This window comes from Ranitomeya variabilis, chromosome 4 (assembly GCF_051348905.1).
Source record: "Ranitomeya variabilis isolate aRanVar5 chromosome 4, aRanVar5.hap1, whole genome shotgun sequence".
Taxonomy (NCBI): domain Eukaryota; kingdom Metazoa; phylum Chordata; class Amphibia; order Anura; family Dendrobatidae; genus Ranitomeya; species Ranitomeya variabilis.
This window is the reverse complement of record NC_135235.1, coordinates 567603770-567628600: the sequence shown is the minus strand read 5'-3', so window position 1 is coordinate 567628600 and position 24831 is coordinate 567603770. Positions and strand designations below refer to the sequence as shown.

General features: G+C 42.2%; 1 protein-coding gene and 1 long non-coding RNA gene across 3 annotated transcripts in view; one reads left to right on the top strand and one right to left on the bottom strand.

The window, feature by feature from the left end:
• The window catches only part of LOC143765799 (uncharacterized), a 119364-nt gene that overhangs the window by 5333 nt on the left and 89200 nt on the right, over positions 1–24831 (top strand). The window contains exon 2 of the long non-coding RNA XR_013213461.1: positions 8634–8938. This is a non-coding gene — a long non-coding RNA (uncharacterized LOC143765799). The remainder of the gene's footprint in view (positions 1–8633; positions 8939–24831) is intronic.
• LOC143765798 (cadherin-like protein 26) overlaps positions 1–24831 on the bottom strand; it is a 128787-nt gene that overhangs the window by 19643 nt on the left and 84313 nt on the right. For both annotated transcript variants that reach the window (XM_077252843.1, XM_077252842.1), the window contains exons 4-10: positions 20923–21081; positions 19044–19191; positions 8998–9164; positions 7951–8079; positions 5154–5339; positions 3258–3529; positions 1247–1389 (exon numbers count right to left, since the gene is read on the bottom strand). In XM_077252843.1, coding sequence (XP_077108958.1) covers positions 1247–1389; positions 3258–3529; positions 5154–5339; positions 7951–8079; positions 8998–9164; positions 19044–19191; positions 20923–21081 — 1204 coding nt within the window. The remainder of the gene's footprint in view (positions 1–1246; positions 1390–3257; positions 3530–5153; positions 5340–7950; positions 8080–8997; positions 9165–19043; positions 19192–20922; positions 21082–24831) is intronic.

Sequence of the window (24831 nt, the reverse complement as noted above, 5' to 3'; positions counted from 1 at the left end):
AAAAATCCGGAACATGTGCACACACCCTTACTCTTCATTACATGGAGTTTTGGCTCCATCTACTGGTCACTGCTGGTACATCTTTCTCATATATTCTCCAGTAAGCTCTATATTGCACCAACCTTTCCATGTGTTATAATGGAATTATAACAGCAGATCCCTTTCATGGCCCCATCTCTCCTCCTGGGCTGCCATTGTTCTATCCGATTTACCATAAATGATCACTGGCTAAGGGCATGTGCCCACAATCCAGAGTTGATGTGGGTTTGACTTTGTGTATTTATGCAGCGTCAAAACCGCAGCTGCCAGATCTTACAGCATAGAGGATGGGATTTCAAGAAATCTCATATCCACTATGCATCCTCAGATGCCCGTGGCTCACCCGTGGAGACTGACATGCGGCGCGTCTTTCCAGACGTAGAATGTCAACTGCTGCTACTTCTGGATTGTGTGCACTTGGCCTAACAGCAGAACAGATCGGCTACAGCAATGTAAGGCTCCATGCACACAGTCAGTATTTGGTCAGTTTATACATCAGTATTTGTAAGCCATAACCAGGAGTGGGTGATAAATGCAGAAGTGGTGACGTGTTTCTATTATACTTTTCCTCTGATTGAAAGACAAAATCAGGAGTGGAAGAAACACTGAGGTAAAAGAAACCTCACCAAATGCCCAACATGTGCACGTGGCCTAACAGAGGTGAAAAGCACTGCTTGAACCATAGTTAGGGTGACCATTCACACAGAAGAAAGGTGAGCCAAAACTGATGATTCCAGAAGGATCGCCTAGCTATCTTTTATACAGGGGATTCCAACTCTCAACATATGATGCCGGGGTAAAGAAGGTTAGGACTTGCTGAGTTTCAGGGAAGATAAGCCACCACCAGAGATTCTACTTCTCGCTCCTGTTTGAAAAACACATGCACGCTCAGCCAAGTCGAGGGCGCATGCATATGGAGATGTTAGATTGAATAGCTGACCGCTTCCAGGTCCGCCACCGGTAAGTGATGATGGCACTAACGATGTTAGAATTAAACATGTGTCTAATGTCTGCTGATTGTGCATGCGTTCAGCAGCTAAGTGCAGACACGACGCCATTGGCACCGCTCAGAAGCTAGCCCCACTGGACAACAGTAATCAATAGGAGAACAAACCAATGGGAAGCTGTACTATATTTATATACATGACTATTTATGCAAAAATAAAAAAAGGAAATTGCACAGACCCCACCATAGGGGCGTCCTCACCATCATCTACAGCATTCACAACCACTTTGTACAAGGTCTGGTTAACGTAAGGAGATTCTCTGTCCAACTCTTGAGTTGTTGTAAGAACTCCCGTATTTTCATCTATGGTCATCCACCCAGCAGGATCCTCAGCGATTCTATACCTGTCAATCAAAACAGATCACAAAATGTATTGATCAATAGTAGTCACCTGGTAAAAGTGAAGACTAATGCAACCCCCAGTGCTGGGTCACTAGACAAGAAACGTTGCTGGGTATTTGTCCCGTCTACCTGCCTTTTGCTTATCCCATTATTTATCACTATGCTCGACAATTCTTTAACCCCTCCTTGAAAGTGATGTGGAGCTCTAGTGATTTTACCATATAATATACTGCAAAATGTAGGGAAAAAAATGTTCAGCTTTTCAGTGAAGCTGATTGAAAAAAAAAAAAAGTACCGTATATATACAGGTGCCTCTCACAAAATTAGAATATCATCAAAAAGTTAATTTATTTCAGTTCTTCAATACAAAAAGTAAAACTCCTATATTATATAGAGTCATTATAGAGTGATCTATTTCAAGTGTTTATTTCTGTTAATGTTGATGATTATGGCTCTAAAAAGCTTGTCTGCACAGGGAATCATGAAGTGCTCTAAAATGTCCTGGTAGACGGCTGCGCTGACTTTGGTCTTGATAAAACACAGTGGACGTAAACAAGCATATGACTTGGCTCCCCAACCCATCACTGATCGCCTCCATGCCGTGCCGCATTTGCAGTAATTGATGCAAAAGGAGCCGCGACCAAGTATTGAGAGCATTTACTGAACATACATTTCAGTAGGCCAACATTTCGGATTTTAAAATCATTTTTTCAAGCTGGTGTTATAAAGTATGACAATTTACTGAGATATTGATTTGTGGGTTTTCATTGGCTGTAGGCCATAATCATCATCAACATTAACAGAAATAAACACTTGAAATAGATCATTCTGTTTGTAATGAATCTATCTAATATATGAGTTTCACTTTTTGTACTGAAGAAAAAAATAACTTTTTGATGATATTCTAATTTTTTGAGATACACCTGCATATATATATATTTATTTCTATTTTTTTTGTAATTACCTGGTAACTTTGTATATAGGTTTATAGTTATGGTGATACCAAATTTGAATCCTTTTTATTTTTTCTTCCTTGCTTTACTGCTTAAAAAAAAAAAAAATGAAAGACATTTAAAATTCTGTTTTCTGGGCAAGCTGCAGTTCTTACTGGGGTCTGTACGACGTTTCAGATTTTTTTTTTCTTTGGTGACGTGACCAAAAATGTGCAAATCTGTCTTTTTTGCAATATGTTTCTCATTTTGGTGTTCACTGTATGGATAAATATATTTATATTTCATTCGTTTTGTACCATGCGGTGACATCAAACTTATAAAGGTAATTTTTTGGTGTGTTAGATTGTGCTCCTGCTTTGGAAACATTTGGAGTCATTTTTAAAATATATATATATTTTTTTTTTACTTGTTGCATTAGAAGACTTCAACCTGTGGATGCTTGGTCGCTTTATAATAGATTGTATTACTTTAATTACCAATCTTCTATGAAGTTCATACACAATTTTTCAAGGAAATTTTACAATGGATTTTTACTGATGTGATACCATGTATGAACCAGGTTCCAGCACCCCTGCTATTTAACTGCCTGAAGAATACCCAGCAATCCAGCAAGTGCCACGTTCTGTATACTGGACACAGCGCCACCCACTTGATAATGGTTGTGCTTGGTACTGCGGATAATGGCAGACCAATATATGCGGCAATTCTCACTACTGTACAATGCGATGCGAAAACCAATATCAAAGCTCTGAAAAACCCTTTAATTATTACAACAGAAAAAAATCTTTCCCCCATGTCAGTTTAATTCTCCATAAAATATTTCTGTGTTGTTCCTCCTGGAAAAAGATAATAAACTAAAAAGGACTGGATGTTATAAGGCGGCAGCAATCATCAGAATAATGGCAGACTGTAGATACCTGATTTTATTTGGCACTTTATCCGGATCGGTTGCGTTACACGTTGCCAGGACGCTGCCCGGCTTCAGACCTTCTTTTTCTCGGATTGTTTTACTCATAGGAGAGAAAATGGGAGCGTCGTTGGAGTCTTTTACATTAATACTGACATTTACGCTGCTCCGGACTACTGTTTTCTCGATCTCGAGTTTGCCATTTTTACACGTGTAGAAAGGTTCTTCATTCTCTACCGATATTACGACAATTTTTGTGGGAGTTCCTTCAAAATCCAGAGGCTGAAAAGCAGACAAAAAGTTGTGAAATTTCAGTCTGTAATTTCTAATTAAATATTACCACGGAGAAGAATTGTACTATAGTGGAATATTGAAATGCAGAAGATTAATGGCAAATATAAGTCCACATGTGCAAGGATTTCAGTAGGCCTCAATCAGATGAATAGTTGTAGAAGTTTCTGTGCCAAATCTGCCACAATACATTTGACTATACTAAAAGGCTCGAATCAAATATGTAATTTTTAGAGCAAATGTCAGCAATGGATTCAAAAGGAATGGAAAATATTAAAGGTAATCTGTTAGCATTTGTTTGCTATGTAATCTGAGAGCAGCATGATGTAGGGGCTGTGACCCTGATTCCAGGGATGTTTCACTTGCTATACTGCATGCTGTCATTTTGAAACAGACTTATTTCTGCTATAGATCTAGCAGTGCTCAGATCGCTGATCCCTGTATAACCCAGCTCACACCACTGATTGTCAGCTTTCTGTGTATACTGAATATTGACTGAAAGCTGCTAATCAGTGGTGGGGCGGGATTACACAGAGCAGAAGGACTACATGGCACGAGATGCCTAGTCCTGCAGTGATAATCTCCTGCTGATAAAACATTGATTTTATTGAAACACCAACACACAATCCGGTAAGTGGCACATTATTTGAAAGAGGGTCTCAGCCCCTACATCATTCTGCTCTGATTACATATCAAAAACCTGATGTCCTAGTACCTTTAAGCAAGGACATAAACTTCACCTTCTCATTGGATCCACTTTGGCTTTTGATCAAAATACTGCATGTGTATTTCTAGCCGTACGGAAGAACAAAATAGAAAATATATCACAGTTGTTTGGCCTTTCCTTAATAAGTCACCCAAAATTAATGTCTCATCTATGATGATGGCAGAAGAGCAACAACCTGCAACAGGGCCTCATCAACCAAGATATCATTGTCAAATGTGGCAAAGTGATGTTAGCATCAGGATCCATGTCCAACTGCTACCTCTAACTCGAACAGAAAATGTTCCCCTTCCCTGGGCCAAAATAATTTAGCTAAAGTTTATGTAAAAGTATACAACCAAATATAAAAGTTCATCATTTAAAGGTTTATTCCCATCTTTAGAAGTTATTACCCATCCACAGAAAAGCCGATAACTTGTTGATTGGTAAGGGGCCAACTGCTGGGACCCCCACCAACCAATAGAACAGGGCTTTAAGAGATGGGGCGACTGGAAGAAACTGTGGATGGTTATTTGCTCCACTGCTCCATTCATTCTCTATAAGGCTGGAAGAGTATAGTGCTCAGCTTTTTCCAGCAATCCCATAGAGAATTAATGTAGCACTGGTGTACATATCTGGCCATCGCTCCATTCAGAAGGGGGGTTCTGCTGAGCTCTGTTTTGTGGACCTCACTGATCCGATGGATAGGTGATAACTTCTACAGCTGGGAATAATCTTTTACAGTTGCCTAATCCTTCTCAACCCTGACATTATCTGTCAGGGATCAGTTAGGAGGATCCTATATACAGGAGATGGCAGGTCGTTTACCAAAATTATCAGGTTTTGTTGACTGTAATTTAAGATGTATGGCGGTCTTTACACCCTAGAAATAGAGACCCAGCAGATCCTTACCGATATAATACTGAGAATTCCTTCATTGGTTTCCGGATCTGTTGTCAGGTTGTAATTTTGATTCTCATTTCCAGATAAGATCTTGTACTTTGCTCTCCAAGCCGCTGTCTTTGGTGTATCCTTGTCTTCTACTTTTAACCGAAAGACATCATTTTTGACTACCCCTTCCGGAACAGACACCTCAAACTGAAAACAAAGATGGGACACATATGGAGACTGCAGCTCTAATATTTATTTACAGAAGTCAAAAATTCATTCCACATTAATTTCTTTAAATTTAAAAAAAAAAATAACTTCCATAAATTGCCAAAAATTTCTCTGCTTGGCAGCATGATGAGAATTTTAAATTTTAGCATGTCCTATCAAGAGATGTGGTTTTAATCAAATTTAATAAAAAAATAACCTGGAAGTGGATTAAAATGTGGCAAAATTTACAACATAACCAGTAGCCTTCTCCATTGAGTTCTTACAATGAGATTTTGGCAAGTTTTCAACGCTGCATATTTTTGCTGCGCAAAAAAAAACGTAGCATCTTACAGTTGGAGCAAAGTGGATGGGATTTATAGAAATCTTTTGCCCGCTGTCCTTTTTTTACTTCACGCAAACTAATCTGGGGTGCATTTTTGAAATCCAAAACATGTCAATTTCTCTTGAGGTTACACTATGTTTAATGTGTGGATTTTTCAGATAGACTTATATCAGATATGGAAAATCTGCAGGTAAAAAACGCACATGCATAACCTTGCAGAAACACACTAAAAACATATGTAATCCACACATGACTATTAATAAAGTTGTGTGAAAGCCAAATACTAGGAAGTATTAAAAACATAGCAGCTTTATTGACATACCCCTCCTCCAAAAAAAAAAGACAAACTGCAGAGTTAAAAACGCAAAAATATGCAGTCAAAAACTAAACTAAAAAAAATAATAATCTAATCTACCTAATATATGCAGAAAATCTGCATCATCAAGCACTCACCAAATACTCATCGTGAGAATGTAGTCGTAAAGGATACCAGATTGAGCCTTTATGAAAACATTCAGACATGAGTGATTTTTATTTCATATGCAAAAAAACTGACAGATTTCCACCAGTGTTTTGTACCTGATTTTTATCAGTGTTTCGTGTTTGGTCAGGGTGTCAGTTTTACAATCAGGGTTCATCATTTACGGTATTTATTTTTTTATGTACAAGAAGTTTTCCCAAGCTTTTACTATCAAACAAGAAAATTGGACAGCACATGGATGGTATCAGAATACTGGACATAACTGACAAAATTGCTGGGTCCCTGTGTTTGTTCACAATGGGTTAGTGCAGGCTTGGACTGGCCCACAGGAGAATCTTCTCCCGTGGGCCCCTGTGCTGGAATGGGCCGCTGCCTACTTATATGAGCAGAACACTTGATTCACCACCATATACAGGGAAAGGCAACATCTTATTAATTTAACAATTGACCCAATTTATTGCTATAGAATTGTGAATGAGGATAAAGTCATATTTGCATGTAGCTGAAAAGTAGAGCCCTGGAGTTGGTTACTGGTGGGCCCTTGGCTCCCCAGTCAGATACTGTCAGTGTGCTGTCCATTGACTATACAGACAGAAAATACAGCCATCTGAACTCAACCTAAGGCCTCATTCAGACATAAGTTTATCTCACACAAGTGCTATCCATGATTTCACAGACACAACTTGCGCTTATGATAATCTATTGCGTAATTCACATGTTTGATTTTTTCCTCGGACCAGGTGGTCCATGTAATATTGCAGACTTGTCTGATGTTTATCCAAGCATCTCATCAAAATCGACAAAGCAAGTCTATAGGTCTGAAAAAAAAATTAGACAGCACTCAGATGCTATCCGTTTTTCATATAATGATCGGTAGGATAAGCTGGGGAAACATTTTTTTCCCCATCAGAGAAAAGGTGCAGTCAGACAGCTGTATAACACGGAAGACAATTGCATCGCAATTCTAGGACTGGCCGTCGGCTCTCTTGATCCGAGTGTGACAGTATGTATTTCTATGCAGCCGTCACACAAGTCAGGAGAGCCAACAGCCAGTCCGAGGATTACGATGAGATCCTCACGAGTAATGAGGCCGTCTGACTGCGCCCAAAAGCTGATGAAGCTCTGATGATATTCAAATGAAAATTGCTTATGAAACTTGGTCTGTTTTTCTTGTACGTGAAATAAAATGACATCTGAATGAGAAAAGTGAGCTAATGTCTTCTGCCCATAGTGTAAATATAAAGGACAATTTTTGCTACAATGATTTGTGAACTTAGTGGACATCACACTGATCCATTAATAACCTATAAGCTTGTGCACACCAGCGATTGTTCACATGGACCAAAAACGAAATGTTACATTTCTATTTTACCAATGGAGCATTTTACGGACCAGACAAATGCATGTGGATAGCAGGCAGCTCTCGCTCTTATCTGCTATGCAGAGGAACAGACCCAGTCATGGCTGCAAATTGTTACCATAGCTGGCCCAAGTTTTAGGGGATATTAATGAAGGCTGGTGGGGTGGGGTTGGACAACACGCATTTTCCATACAGCAGACACTCCCACTTGATTCTTCACGGGTCATAAATACATTGTTCAACGTACAAAATTTGAGGGTTACGTAGCGCTGTTAGAGAAGCACAGATCTGACCCCTATAAAGATTTTATTACTTGATTAAATCAGCACAAATTTGTCGACGGATTTTGATTGGAAAAAGAAAATGCAAAAATAGGATCACACCATCTGTTAAATAATAGTATATATATATTATGGTTAATACTCACTTTGTTGCCGATGATCACAGGCATGTTATTATTCCCATCTTCCAAACGGAGAATAACGGTAGTTGTGCTCGCCATGGGTTCAGTTCCACTGTCACGTGCGCCTACAATCAGTCTGATGATGTTTGCAGCCTGAATGATAAATGTCAGAAAATTATCCTGATAATGAAAGTGAACAGCAGATTGTTCAGGTCATATTTTTGCAGGGAATGAATTGGTGATGTTGAAGTTCCATGCACAGCCTTTGGCCCAGGGAGCTTCTGCGCAAGGATGATCCTTGAAGGAGCTGGGGCACTGATCTAACGTCTCCCTATTTAGAGAATCAGTGGGAATCCTAATAATCAAATCCACACCAAGCAGAAAGCAATAGCAGATCCTAGCGAACCTGTTCTGTGATGACAATTCTCCATTAAGTGGGTTTCCCAAGATAGAATAAACTGATTAAAAAACACAGCAGCATACCTGTCCACAAGTCTTTACATTAGACTAAGGCACACGGTCGTATTTTCTCTCATGCGGGAAAATTTGGCCAATTATGCTAATGTGATTCAATTTTCTTAGATGAGTAGAAGATGGAGAAAAAAAAACTTCTCCATCCTTTTCATTCTGTCTGTCCATGAAAATCGTATTGCACTCAGATATCAGTGTGGTCCAATTTTTTATTTTTTTATTTTTTTTTCCCACAGACTCATTGACTTGCATGGACAAGTGCAATCCGAATATCAGATACAAATCATGCACACTGCCATTTTGTTCCTTGGACAGAGAAATTTGAACATGTGCACAGCCCCATAGAATAACATTGGTCTGAGTGCGAGCCAATGTTTTGTTGGATCTAAATTACGGCTGTCTGCAGGAGCCCTTAGGATCATTCCCTTCTATGAAGCACATCTGCAATTGACAATAGACATAACTGGGAAAAGGTATAGTGCTTTTTTGGAAGTCTTTCTTGGGCTATTCCTTTAAGAAGAGAAGATCCCACCTGGGTAAGGTAAGAAGGGCACTGAGGGTCCATGGCAGAATAAAACAGGTCAATATTTCTTGACAAACCTCATAATTCAAGCAGCCTTTCCCACGAATTAATCCATTGACGGGATCAACACTAAACTTCACATTAGGAAGGTCGGGTATTTGATTAACCAAATAATAGCTAACTTTAGAATTTAGGGTGTCCTCCTTGTCATGATCAATGGCCGTCACTTGAAAGACTGGATTATCTGCAATAAACCATGAACAAGATTGGTAAGTTTCACATCTCAATTCCTATAAAAATACCAGCACACCTGTGAGCCAGTTTATCGGTCAATGAGATACACACCACCATCATATTCCCAGTTCTCCCTGGTAAACAGAGTGAGAGAACCTCAATTCATTCCTATGGCCAGTATCAGACACGCATATTGCAAGTGCATCTCTTCTCCTATATTAAGGCTATGTGCACACGTTGCGGAATGGGGTGCAGAATTTTCTGCACAAAATCAGCATCTCCTGGCAGAATCCGCAGCTGCAGATTTGCCACAGTTTATGTGGATTTTGTGCGGATTTGCCTTGGAATTGATGCAAATTTTGTGCGGATTTTATGCAGTTTTTGCCACTGCGGATTTCTATCATGGAGGAGTGCAGAAACGCTGCAGATCCGCACAAAAGTAGTGACGTGCACTTCTTTGAAATCCGCAGCAATTCCACACTGATTTGTCCACACCATCTGCACAAGTTTTTTTTTTTACCTATTGATTTACATTGTACTGTACATCACAGTGCGGATCTGCAGCGTTTCTGCGCGGAAAAATCCGCTGCGGATCCGCAGCAAATCCACATCGTGTGCACACAGCCTTAAAGGAGTTGTCCCCCTTTGGAGATTTTTTTAACCTTAATATATGTGATTGGAGCTAAGAAATCATTTTTGCAATTAAGTTTCATTACAAATTTTGCTCAGGTTGCCTTCTATATTCTCTGTGCTGCACTGTCTATTGCCAACTTCAGAATGAGTTAACTGAGAATGTGTCAGTGAGCTAGTTTCTGACTATTTTATCTGTCCTCTCTGAGCTCCTCTCAAAGTAGCATGCGCAGGAAACAAAACCTGTAAAAGTCAAAAAGATGCAACATGTTTTAATGAAACCCAATTGCAAAATTGATTATTAGCCCCAAACTCATGAATGTACACACAAAAGTATAATTTATTATAATAATAATTTTGTAAAAGTGGACAACCACCTTAAGGGCTCCTTTCCACTTGCGAGAAATACGTCCGAGTCTCGCAGGTGAAAACCCTGCTCTGGCGACGGCACTCCAGAGCAGAGCGTGCGGCCGCACAGCAATACATGGAGCTGCACGCTCCGCTCCCAAGTGCCGGCGCCAGAGGAGGGTTTTAACCTGCGAGACTCGGCCGTATGTCTCGCAAGTGGAAAGGAGCCCTAAGATGCAGGTCTGACCACTGCTCTACAGAAATGAACTGATGTCTTCAAAGAAGCATTTTATGCTGAAAATTCAGGTCCTAACATTGCAAAGACATGATTGATAAAATCTATATTTACAGGATAAACCCAGTGGATCCACATGTCGCTGACCACTTGTTTGTCCATTAGAAATATATCAGACAGTCTGAAATATAGGGCCATAGTCATAATTTGTGGGGGGTTTGCCACTTTTAGATTGTGGTATTTTTTAACATTTTTTGCACCAGTTTCTTCAAAACGACATACTCAGTAGAGATGAGCGGTGTTCGAGTCGAACTGTTCGCCAATTTCAAATTCGAGCTGTTTTGGGCGGTGTTTGAGTCGTTCGTCGAACTCGAACAATTTGCTTAAAATTCGGCTGTTCGAGTTTCTGTTCGATAACTGTTCGTTCACCAAAAGCCTAGCTTGATTTGCACATTAAAACTGTTTATCATTGTTAATGGACTGTTTCAGTGTATATTGTAGATCTGTGCTGAAATAACGCCGATCTCCATTTTTTTTTTCTTTCCCGCATTTACAGAGGGGCGGTGCAGTCTCTCAGCCTATCAGCAGTGCGCACACACACAGCAATGTGCATGTGATGCACACAAGCAAGGGCATGAGTCATTGGCTGTGTATGTCACATGTCCTTGCCCTATTAGAACCAGCCATTTGCCCCGTCACCACCATTTCCTCACTGCTGCAGCTTAGTGTTAGACGGCACCGCTGCTGCTGTGGGCGATATAGAGTATAGGATGTGTGAATTGCGAGCGAATTGTCAGAGAGATAGGTTTAGGGAGTTGGGACTAGTTGTAATATCAGCTCTTTTCAGGGTAGATTACAGCAGTTCCTAGCACTGTTTGCCAGGCAGGTGTGTGCCAGTGCTGTGCAAGTGTTTGTCACAGCATTTGGTGTAATCTAGCTCAGCCAATCCTTTTGGGCTAGTAGCATTGTCTGATAGTCATCTGAGTAGCCCGCCTGTGAAGCTAGCTACACCACCTGTGTATCTCAATTTTTACTGCATCTAACCCAGTAAATAGTTTTGGGCCTAGGAGCAGTGTCTGCACGTCAGCGGAGTAGCCTGCCTGTGAAGCTAACTACCCCGCCTGTGTATCTACATTTTTACTACATCTAATCCAGTAAATAGTTTTGGGCCTAGGAGCAGTGTCTGCACGTCAGCGGAGTAGCCCACCTGTGAAGCTAACTACACCGCCTGTGTATCTAAATGTTTACTGCATCTAACCCACTAAATTGTTTTGGGCCTAGGAGCAGTGTCTGCACGCCTGTGTATCTAAATTTTTACTGCATTTAACCCAGTAAATAGTTTTGGGCCTAGGAGTAGTGTCTGCACGTCAGCGTATTAGCCCGGCTTTGAAGCTACTGTAACTACACCGCCTGTGTATCTAAATTTTTACTGCATCTAACCCAGTAAATAGTTTTGGGCCTAGGAGCAGTGTCTGCACGTCAGCGTAGTAGCCCACCTGTGAAGCTAACTACACCGCCTGTGTATCTAAATTTTTACTGCATCTAACCCAGTAAATCCTTTTGGGCCTAGTACCACAGTTTGGCCACTCAGTTCTGCTCAGTTTTCATCCATCGGTTGTTGTGCCAACAACTACAGATTCAGAGTTGCCAATTAGTTAAGCACCAAAATGAGTGTCAAAAGGCCTGCTGCTGGTGGAAAGAGTAATAGGAGTGTTGGAAAGGGAAAAAAAGGTTGTGTCCGTGGGGTAGGTGGTAAAGCAATAGTAACATCCGCAGAAGAAACACCATCTTCCAGCCAAAGTAAAATGTCTACTTCTTTTCGTGGACAATCTGATATGATCGCTTTCTTACGAGCATCACCAAAAATTCCAGATGAGGCACAAAAACAGCAGGTGCTTGAACGGCTATCAAGTGCTCATTCAAGTGGGCTCTCCTCCATGTCAACTTCAACATCACAACTACTCCAGTCCTCAGAGTTGTCACCCCAATCGCACTTGCTTCCTCACAGCTCCCAAGTCTCCAGCCACCCATCTGAGTATGGGGTAACACAGATGGTTGAGTCGGCAGAGCTGTTTACTCATACTATAGCCTGGGAATTAGACGTCTGCTCTAGAGCTTCTGTGAATTCAGACGAGGAAATGAACTGCACTGATGCTCAGATTCTTTGTGAGTCAGATCCAGGCCCAGATGAAGAAAGTTCTGAGCATAATGTAGACCCTCGTTCTCAAACTGTAACTCCTGTTGGAGACAATGAGGAAGATGATGATGAGACTGAGATACCTGATTGGAACGAAAACTTGACTTTTCGGTCAGGGCAGGAAGAGGTTTGCTCTGAGGATGACGGGTGTGGGAACACACAGGATGATGACGAGGTTGGAGACCCCACTTACTGTCAACCCACAGTCCGCCAGTCCATGAGGTCAGCAGAGGAGGTGGAGGAGGATGCTAGTGACGACGAGGTTAGGTTGCGCCTTCCTGGACAGAGACGGAGTACTGGAAGCACGTCAACAACTGCATCCTCAACCCCAACTGTGCCTCTGAGCAGAAGTCGTGGTGGCTCTTCAGGTTGCACGGGCTCTAAGCCTTGCATAGCCTGGGCATTTTTTGACATCACAAAGGATAACCCAACTCATGTTGTCTGTAAGATTTGTCACCAAAATCTCAGTAGAGGCCAAAAAATGACTAGCTTGAGTACTTCATGCATGAACCGTCACATGGATATGAGGCATAAGTTGCAGTGGGAAGCTGACTGTGCTACAATGCGGCCTAGTGGGCCGGGTCAACCACCGTCGGCCCCATCAAGTGCATCCACGTCCTCTTCATCATCTGACTGGGGACAGCAGTCGCCCATGGTTTTGGACGCAGACCTTCCACCTCTTTACCCGCAACAGCCAGAGTGATTGGCAGGTCGTCAGGACATTTGCAAGTGGAAACACCTGCTGGTGTTGAGTGCTCTCCGACATCGACACCACATTTTGATCAAGGCAACATAACATCTCCGCCTGCACCTTCCTCACAGACCAGCAGTTTGCCGGGGGACACCCTACTCAACTCAATCTAAGCACGGCAGCCAGCCCTCAGTCCCTCAGATGTGGACAAGTAAAAGACCATTTCCTCCTAGCCATGACAAAGCTAAGAGGTTGAATTTCACCATCTGCAAGCTGTTGGCTACAGAAATGCTGCCTTTCCGCCTGGTGGACACAGAGGATTTTTTGAGACCTTATGTCTGTCGCAGTGCCCCAGTACCAGATGCCCAGTCGCCACTACTTCTCAAAGAAAGCTGTGCCTGCGCTACACCAGCATGTCGCATACAACATCACCACTTCCTTGAGAAACTCTGTGTGTGACAGGGTGCATTTCACCACAGACACTTGGACGAGTAGACATGGACAGGGGCGTTACATGTCGGTGACTGGGTACTGGGTAACTATGGTGACATCAGGAGAAGGGGCTGCTGTCCAAGTCTTGCCGTCCCCACGAGTTGCTCGTCGATCCTCTGTATCTAGAAGTTCCTCCACTGCTTCTGCCTCCTCAACCTCCTCTCGGTCCTCCACCTGCACCCAAAGCCTGTCTGGTAATGCCACCTGCGTTGTAACTGCGCAGAAGGAATCCTGCACACCTCCTTACTATGCTGTCACCAGGGCTCAACGGCATCAGGCTGTGTTTACATTGAAATATCTGGGAAATGTGAGTCACACAGCTATGGAGTTGTCGTCAGCTCTGGAGACCAAGTTGCATCAATGGTTGTCTCCACTCAACCTGCAGCCAGGGAAGGCCATGTGCAACAATGCTGCAAACCTGGGTGCGGCCCTTCATCGGGGCAATGTCACACATGTGCCTTGTAAGGCTCACGTTTTGAACCTGGTTGTCCAGCAATTTTTATCCCACTATCCCGGACTAGATGGGCTTCTGCAGAGGGCACGGTCGCTCTGTGCTCACTTCCGCCGTTCGCATCCCGCAGCTCAACGACTTACATCTCTACAGAAGTCGTTGGGCCTGCCAGTTCACCGGCTGAAATGCGATGTGCCCACACGGTGGAATTCAACTCTGCACATGTTGCAGCGACTGTGGCAGCACAGACGAGCCCTGGTGCAATACGTTGTGACGTATAGCTTGGGCCAACGAAATCCATAGGTGGGGCAAATCACGCTGCAGGAGTGGTCTCAGATCAGGACCTATGCACCCTTCTGCACAGTTCGGAAATAGTGACAAAGATGTTTAGTGCTGACGATGCCATTATCAGCATGACTATTCTGGTGATTTACATGCTGGAGCACACCTTAAACAGTATTCGGAGTCAGGAGGAGGAGGAACAGGAGTCGTCGTATGCGGAAGGGATAATATCTCCAAGGTCCAGACGGTCGGCAGCACCAAGGCGGCTGGCATTGGAGGCTGGGGGAGAGAGATTACCGAGGGCGCATGGTAGCAGCTATACTGTTGAGGAAGGTGCAGGAGGAGAGGAAGAAGTGGAGGACGAACTGGCACTGGGCATGGAAGACTCATCAGATGAGCGAGACCTTGATCAAGTTTCTGTTGTGCGAGGTTGGGGGGAGAGGGCAGAGGAAGGAAGCATGTTTCTCACCTTGCCACCACCAAGACAACAAGGACTTGGTCCTCCTGGATGCGCAAGACACATGAGTGCCTACTTGCTGCACTACCTGCAACATGACCCTCGGACTGTCAGAATCCGAAGTAATGCCGACTACTGGGTTGCCACACTCTTAGATCCCCGGTACAAAAGTAAATTTGGTGAAATTATTCCTGCCATAGAAAGGGATTCACGCATGCAGGAGTATCAGCAGAGACTGTTACAGAATCTAACATCTGCTTTTCCACAAAACACCAGTGGTGCACGTAGTGAATCTCTGAGTTCTAACTTGCCATCCATGGGACTAACGAGTCATCACTCAAACCGTAACAGTAACATCGTATCTGGTGGTAACAGCAATTTTTTTCCAATAGTTTCAAGATTTTTTTTTAGACTATCCTTTGCAAGGCCACAGGAGACAAGAAGTCTGACGCACAGTCAACGCCTAGAGAGGATGGTACAAGAGTATCTCCAAGTTAACATCGATGCCATGACTGTGGAACTGGACCCTTTCTCATTTTGGGCTTCCAATCTTGAAAAATGGCCTGAGCTCGCCACTCACGCCTTGGAGATCTTGTCATGCCCCGCAGCCAGTGTTCTCTCTGAACGTGTGTTCAGCGCTGCTGGTGGTGTGCTGACAGATAAGCGCACGCGGCTGTCCAATAACAATGTAGACAGAGTAACGTTCATCAAGATGAACAAATCCTGGATCCGCAAGGACTTTTCTACCCCTGTGTCATCCTGGGGAGACTAAAAGCTTGATGATTTTTGAAAATCACCTCACCAACCGTTTTAAAAAAACTGGCGAAATTGATGCCACTTAAGTGGTGTCTGTGGCCGAATTTTTGGAAAATATGGAGACTCTGTTATTTAGTCCCCTTGCTGTATTTTACATGACGTTGATATCGTCAATTCTAGGTGGGTGGGGTCATCTGCAGAGTTGTTTACTCATACTATGGCCTGGGATTCAGAGGTCTGCTCCAAAGCTTCAGTGTCTGCTAGTCAGCAGAGTAGCCCACCCACCCACTGCCTGTTTATCTAAGTACTATTTTTTAACGGCATCTGGCCCAGGAAATCCTTTTGGGCCTAGTAGCAATTTCTGCTACTCAGCAGAGTACCCCACCCATGAAGCAAGCTACACCGCTTGTTGATCTAATTACTAATTTTGAACTGCATCTGGCCCAGGAAATCCTTTTGTACCTAGTAGCATTTTGTGCTACTCAGCAGAGTACCCCACCCATGAAGAAAGCTACACCGCCTGTTTACCTCAGTACCATTTTTTAACGGCCTCGTCAAAGGAGGTACAGTACATAGTACTGTACTTGGTTCCTCTTCGATGTTGTCGTTTACTGACCTGCCCCTTGGATATGACAAATGGTGGATTAGTCTGAATGTATTGGGTTCCTTTTTTGGCACAACTCCCAACGGGGGTACCACTACGTCTTCTAAGGAAAGTGTTCTGAATGGACCCGCCGCCATTCTACCTAAAGATATTTCTTTTTTAATTTTTTTGTCACGACGTCTGGGTGTTGGTAGGGTGATTTTACATTTTTACTCCAGCCTTTCTTGATTTTAGAAGGGCATGAAATGCCTATAGCTGTGTCTCCTCCTCCTTTTACTCCTCCACCTCTTTTCTTTTTGCAGGACTTTATGTAGTTGTGACTTTTCCATGTATTTGTTGTGTCTTCTGAGCAGTTTGTCAGCTTTTGGACACCTTTTAAGGTGTTTTCTATGTGTTTGTATGTGTTTGTTTGCCTGCCATTGGTTTCAATGGGGTTCGACGGTGTTCGTCGAACATTCGACAAAACATTCGTCGAGCATGCCCCAGTTCATCGAACCGAACCAAACCGAACTCGAACACTAGGGGGGTGGCTGAACACTAGTACACAGTTCAAGGATTTTGCACAAAGTAAAAAATGCTCTTTATTTTTGTCTTCTACTTTTTTGTATGACTTTTTAGAGCAAAAGGTAACATGTACCGCTAAAATGTTGCAAAATAGGTACAAAATCTTAAATCAAAACTACTGTCTATCTGGGGAGGGGGAATTGAGTATATTTGCATAGTGACTTACAGTTGCAACTGATTAATCTTCTGAAAACATCTAGAAAACAAACGTGCCCACATTGCCAAAAATTATGAACAAAAAACTTTTTTTAAAAACACAGGCGTACAAATAGAAGATAGATTTTAAACAAAAAAAGCGCAAAATAAAATACAGGAAAGCTAAATATCTTTGTACCGTGTTAGCCAGTACATAGAAAAATATTTAAGAATTGAGAGTCCTCAGTGGTTGATACCTTTTAATGGATAACTGAAAAGATGAGAACAAATTGCAAGCTTTCGAGACTACTCAGGCCTCTTCATCATAGCGGAGAGTGTTGTGAATTTGGTTTCTGGGCTCCCCCGGTGGTTACTGGTGGTACTGAACTTGTGTGCTTCATCTCCTCTGTTCACCTGTTTCCATCAGGATGTGGGAGTTTCTATTTAGCCTTGCTCCTCAGTCATTTCTATGCCGGCCAACAATGTTACCAGAAGCCTTTCTGTTGCATGTTCCTGCTCCTAGACTACTATCAGCTAAGTTGGACTTGTAGTCCTAAGATTGTTTTGCATTTTTGTTCCAGTTCTCTGTTTTTGAATATTTCTGAGGCTGGAAGCTCTTGTGAGCTGAAATTGCCACTCTGGTGTCATGAGTTGATATTAGAGTCTTAAAGTAATTTCAGGATGGTGTTTTGAAAGGGTTTTCAGCTGACTGTGAAGTTCCCTTTTCTGTCTTCCTACTATCTAGTAAGCGGACCTCAATTTGCTAAACCTATCTTCATACTTCGTATGTCATTTTCCTCTAAAATCACCGACAATATATGTGGGGGCTACTGTCTGCCTTTTGGGGAAAATTTCTCTAGAGGTAAGCCAGGTCTGTATTTTCCTCTGCTAGGGTCAGTCAGTCCTCCGGCTGGCGCTGGGCGTCTAGGGATAAAACGTAGGCACGCTACCCGGCCACTGTCAGTTGTGCGGTAGGTTTAGCTCACAGTCAGCTCGAGTTCCCATCTTCCAAGAGCTAGTCTTTTGTATGCTTTACTACGGTCTCTTGCCATTGAGAACCATGACAGGAGAGCTTGTCTACAGCCAAGCCATCAGATATAATCGATATAATCATATATGTTCCAACACCATGGATAGAGATAAACACATTCGACTCCTCAGAAAGACCTTTTTGAATCAGGGTGACCATCCAAGAACAAATGAAAACCTGATTACAATCCATATTTCTAGACCCTCCACTACTGTGTTTTAGGCAGCCCCCAAATCTAAGAAGCATCATTGTCCTCTCCAACAGCTACAGGAACCTTTCCTTGCAACCAGAAAAAATGGAAAACATGTCCATTTATAATGACCACGGACAAGATAAAGATCTCCTACTCACATCAAGACTATAAGATCCTAGGTACATGAAATTACTTGTATTAAAATGTAACTTCAAATCTGAGAGAGACAGAAGAGTCTGGGAGTATAAACTTAAGAAAACCTTTTACACTCTCAGTGCAGGAATGAATGTGTCTCATGGATTTATGTTTTTTTACATCAATTAAGGAATTTGCTCCTCAGACCTTGTGAGGGCATCACAACCTGACCAGACCCCAATCAGAGGACAATAAAACTTTCACACTCCTTATATATGAACTGTTCCAATATATATGGACACAACTGTGTATCCCTCTCCCATAATGATAGTTCTGCTTCACGTCACTTGTCTTATCTATTGCATTATTTCTGTGCTGTGTTGTGTATAAATATGTGATTCTTCAGATTTTGTATTAGTTTATGCCTGATGAAGAGGCCTGAGTAATCTCGAAAGCTTGCAATTTACCATCTTTTCAGTTAGCCATTAAAAGTTATCAACCACTGAGGACTCTCAATTCTAAATATTTCAAAATAAAATAAGAATTTGTTGCAAATCAAAATTACTAAAAAGAGTGAAATTTTGAAAAAAGATGTAAATGCAATAATTGGGTCCAGGGAAAGCCTTGTAGCTGCAGACGATGATGTAAGTGAATGAATAGAAAGACACAGAGACACGTCTCTAACTTACCGAGGTTTACAGTTTCTTTTACAGGCACATCGTATGTGTTTTTATCAAATACCGGGGCATTGTCATTTGCATCCTTTACTTCTACATTAAAGATAAGCGACTTGTCAACGATTTTGCCAGTTGCTCTTTCCACAGCATCAAAGCGAATCTGTATATAAAAAAAATAATGCCGTTATTAAGTAGGAGTACATAATCCTGAGCAGCCTGTTCGCAGTGCCTCGCCTAGAACGGCCCCCAGTGCCTCACCTAGAACGGCCCCCAGTGCCTCACCTAGAACGGCCCCCAGTGCCTCACCTAGAATGGCCCCCAGTGCCTCACCTAAAATGGCCCCCGGTGCCTCACCTAGAACGGCCCCCAGTGCCTCACCTAGAACGGCCCCCAGTGCCTCACCTAGAACGGCCCCCAGTGCCTCACCTAGAACGGCCCCCAGTGCCTCACCTAGAACGGCCCCCAGTGCCTCACCTAGAACGGCCCCCAGTGCCTCACCTAGAATGGCCCCCAGTGCCTCACCTAGAATGGCCCCCAGTGCCTCACCTAGAATGGCCCCCAGTGCCTCACCTAGAACGGCCCCCAGTGCCTCACCTAGAACGGCCCCCAGTGCCTCACCTAGAACGACCCCCAGTGCCTCACCTAGAACGACCCCCAGTGCCTCACCTAGAATGGCCCCCAGTGCCTCACCTAGAACGGCACTCAGTGCCTCACCTAGAATGACACCAGTGCCTCGCCAAGCATGACACCAGTGCCTCACCAAGAATGGCCCTAGTGCCTCGTTTATAACCTATAAGCATGCAAAATTGACGGTAACTAATAATAGTTCGGGGAATGGGCGCTCGTTCAGCAAATCGGTGGAGAAAAATGAACTGTCAGTATTCACTTTCTCAGGGTTGTTTGCTGCATGAGAGCAACTTTTCCCCCTACTTTAAAGAGGACTTGTCAGAGTAAAGTGGCCAGGTTTTGCACTTATTTTATTCCCACTGTTCCCCTATTTATTCTGTTTGTGGTTATTAAATCCACCATACGGATCCAGAGATCTGGGTCTTTTTAGTGCTCATTTTTATTGTCTTTATGAACGGTGTGTAGCTCACAGAATAATTATGCAGACCAGCGTAAAGACACGCCCACCGGCAATCCTGTGAGCCACGCCTCCTTAGCAAAGATCATAACAAATAGCACTAAATAAAAAGTCACATCTCTGGAACTGTATGGCAGATTTAAAAAAAAAACAAAAAAAAACGGCTTTAATCTAATTGTTCCTTTAAGATGCTGTGAATAAGTGCAGTACTTTACTGGCTATGTGAGATAACCTGCAATGTCCGCAGGCTTGGCTGATGAATATATGACTATACCTATGAAGGGCAAGCTGGCTGTCCTATTATTACACACAAAACAGTTCTGTGCTGTGAGGTGAATACCCCATTGTTTGCTTGGTGACATGATGCTGTATGACGGCATAACGCCTGGGGCCCGGTGTATTGTGTGACATTATAGGCTGGATTATCCATACCCACAACAAATAGATGCGTCTTCTCTCTGTCATTAGTTCAGTTCACAAAAACCTAACCGGCGTGATCATTGATCTGGAACAATATTGCTGCCTCTCTGCCGCTGTCCCTGTCTCTCTTGACAAGCTGCAGCCGTGACTTCACAGCTACAACACACATGATAGCCTCTGCCAATCAGCGGGCTCTGCTAATATAAATAGCACAAGACTGCTGCGCCCAGTGATTGTCTGCTGTGATCACATGTACTGTAGTTGTGAAACGCCGCTGTAGCTTGCCAAGTCAGACTGTTTGCTGGGTGGCATGACGCTGTATGATGGCACAACGCCTGGGGCCAATGTATTGTGTGACATATAAAAGGCTGGATTTCCCATACTCACAACAAAGAGAGGAGTCTTTTCTCTGTTAATAGGTCGGTTCACAAAGACCTGACCGGTGTGATCATTGATCTGGAACAGGTGCTTCTCTGGGGGTTCATCCACTCCAGGTCCGCTGATGAGATATTTAATGCTGATGTTTTCTGCTCTGTCATTAAAGAGCTGAAAACATAGAACAATTGCAAATCAGTACAGTGATAGTGAAAAATGACGACAAAGTAGGGCCAGGCTTACATTTTGTGCCCTGCACTACGTTGGAGTTATCTCAAAAAACAAATTCTGATAGATGCTGAATGGAGCTATTCACTCGAGCGGATCCAAGTTTTTGTGCGTGTCGGAAAAAACAAATCCTGCCAGGAGGCAGGCCCACAGTGATTCTGTAAGCTACATTCAAATGAATGGCACAATCATGGCTCTAACAACAACATTTTGGACTATTGACCATGCAGATCCACTGTGGGTATTTGGCCACAGTCATATTGTTATTGCCAAGATGGAACAATGTTGCTACCTCTCCGCTGCTGTCTCAGTCTTAGTTTACAAGCTGCAGCCATGATCTCTCAACTACAAGGTACACAATCGCTGCAGCCAATCACTGAGCTCTGCTGATGTAAATGTCACAAGACAACTGTGCCTAATGATTGGCTGCAGCGGTCACATGAAGTCACCTCTGCAGCTTGCTAACAAAGACTGTTACAGTAGCGGATAGGCAGCGCTAGATTCGGGAAGGTTTAGCACCTGAGTTTATTATTTTAATGTAGCAGAAATAAATGAGGAAGGATAAGTCAGACTCCCCCACCCCCTCAAAAACAACCAAAAACCCACAAAGTAGAAAAATCCAGCTCAACAAATCAAGAATGCTTTTTTCACATAAAATACTTAAGACGACATACAAAGTTACTTGACACGCTGCAGTAACGTGTTTCAGGCGACGGTGCACCTTTAATCATGATGCCTAATATCTAGCAAGCAAGTTCTTTTATGCTGTGTATCCGGTAACCACGCCGGTGTGATATTACAATAAAAATTGAATGATTTTCGCTGTAGTTCTGATAACATGTATTTTAATATCCAATGTATTAGATTCTCATGTGTTGTCAATAAGATTTTAGGATTTTTACACAAAAATAATACACAAGAGTTTTTATTTTTATAGTGTCAGCATATTCCGCAGCACTTTGCATTTTAGAGAGGATTTGTACAGACAATAATAGAGCATAACAATAATCACAAAAATCAACAAATACCAAGAGGAGTGAGGTCCCTTCTCGCAGGCTTATAATCTATGAAAGAAATAGGGGAGACACCAAAGGTGGATGGAAACAATCGCTTATATTGTACGGCTCAGCCATCTGTGTAATAAATAGGGTGTTCACATAGTGCTGCATGAACCAGTCACTAACCAGTATGTGTACAAGTGCAGACACAGAGGGCTAGTAATTGCATGTATATTGTGAGAACAGATGATACGAGGGTTCTGGTTTTGAAGAAAATTTTGTATGGGCAAAACAGAGATAGTTAGATAAGTATATTGAGGTGGCAGGCCAGTCTGAAGAAATGAGTTTTTAGGGAATGCTTAAAACTGTGGGTATTGGGAATTAATCAAAGTGTCCTGAATAATACATTCCAAAGAATTGGAGCAGCATGCGAGAAGTCTCGGAGACGGAAGTGGGAGGTTCAGATTATTAAGAATGTTAATCTTGGGTCATTAGCAGAATGGAGGGCATGGGTAGGGTGATAGACAGATGAGGGAGGAGATGTATAGTTTATATTGAACTCTGTAACAGATGGGTAATCAGTGCAATGACTGGAACAAGGTAGAGGCATCAGTGTAGCAGCTGGCGAGGAATATAATCCTGGCTGCTGCATTCGGGATAAATTGGAGAGGGGATAGTTAAGCAAGAGGGAATCATATTAACAGCGAGTTTTAATAGTCCAGATGAGAATGAATAAGAGCAACGGTAAGAGTTTTTGCGGAGTCAAAATTAAGAAAAGGTTGAATTCTAGAAATGTTTTTAAGGTATAGATGACATGAGTGAGCGAGTGAACGGATGTAAGGAGTACATAAATATCTGAATCAAATATGACCCCCAAGACACTGGGCATGTTTTTGGGGAGTAATGGTAGAACTACACATGGAAATGGCAATATTGGGCATAGGCAGTGTGTGGATAGAGGAAACAGAAGGAGTTCAGTTTTTGACAGGTTCAGTTTCAGATAGAGGGAGGACATGATGTTAGAGACAGCGGAAAGACAATCAATAGTTGTGATGACACAGCATTTAATCTTAATGAGCCAGAAGTCTATTTTCAGTAGGCCAGGAGGAATAGACTATTATCTTTATGTTGATTTTTGAATTTATGTGTTTCTCTTTTGGTTGATCAAGAAATACAAACTATTGTTTGAATGAAAACCTATATAGAAAAAGATACCAGAAATAACAACTTATATGGTCAAATGAAAAAAACTATTAAAATAAACCCTTAAAAAATTTCATCAGACCAAAAATTAATTCATAAAATATAATTTTATTTATATTCAAATACAATCACAATGATATCACCAAAATTATGTAAATCTTTATTAAAAAATAAAAAATAAATAAAAAATGACAAAATAAAAGAAATTAGAATGATAGACTACTTTTATTAAAAATACATAAAATACATATGCAGATGAATTTATCTCCTCAAATAGAGGTTTTTTGGGGGGATTTTTAATATTTTATTAATTATATAAACCCGTATGTGCAGGACAGGGCAACTCCAAACTGATCAGTATATAAAATACTATGAAATTAATATGCAGCAATTAATTATTATATAATTATAATCTGTGATAAAAATAAATAAATAATGAAATTTTTTTATTGTTTGAATGAGCCTTTAACATTGACTTTTGAGTTGACGTTTGTTGCAGCATATTGTGTTGTTATCTTGGATGACATGGGTGCAGGGTAATTAAACAACAGAGGTTTGTGAATATGTTGATTACACATTGCACTAGGCTAGCTAGTTTGATGCCTGCAGAACGAAGGACGAACTCTGCAGATTGATTAAATACTCAAATAATGATAATTAAACTCATACCACCTTGCCCCTGACCTGTGGATCATGACCTAAGCCACAGATGTGGGTATAAAGAGGCATTTCCATCATTCTACAAGAAGAATCAAGTGATTTGACAGAACAACAGCCAGGACACCATGACTCCATAAAGGAATACTCTACCAGGGCAACATGGCTCCATCAAGAAGGACAGAGATTTGACATTCTACAGGATGTCAACTTAGGAAACCACAGCCCCAGCTGGAAGAATACAGATCTCCTCCACTGATCATCATTGAACCTTCAAAAACGTTTAGAGAAGCCAGGTTGGGACAATCAGGTCACCTGGCCACATACAGTTCACACCAAAAGTTTGGACACACCTTCTCATTTGAAGATTTTTCTGTATTTTCATGACTGTGAAAATTGTAAATTCACACTGAAGGCATCAAAACTATGAATTAACACATGTGGAATTATATACTTAGCAAAAAAGTGTGAAACAACTGAAAATGTCATATATTCTAGGTTCTTCAAAGTAGCCACCTTTTGCTTTGACTGCTTCGCATGCTCTTGGCATTCTCTTGATGAGCTTCAAGAGGTAGTCACCGGAAATGGTCTTCCAACAATCTTGAAGGAGTTCCCAGAGATGCTTAGCACTTGTTGGCCCTTTTGCCTTCACTCTGCGGTCCAGCTCACCCCAAACCATCTCGATTGGGTTCAGGTCTGGTGACTGTGGAGGCCAGGTCACCTGGCATAGCACCCCATCACTCTCCTTCTTGGTCAAATAGCCCTTACACAGCCTGGAGTGTTATGATCCTAGTGGCAAGGATCGCAGGTCGGACTAGCTAAGTAACTGAACAGA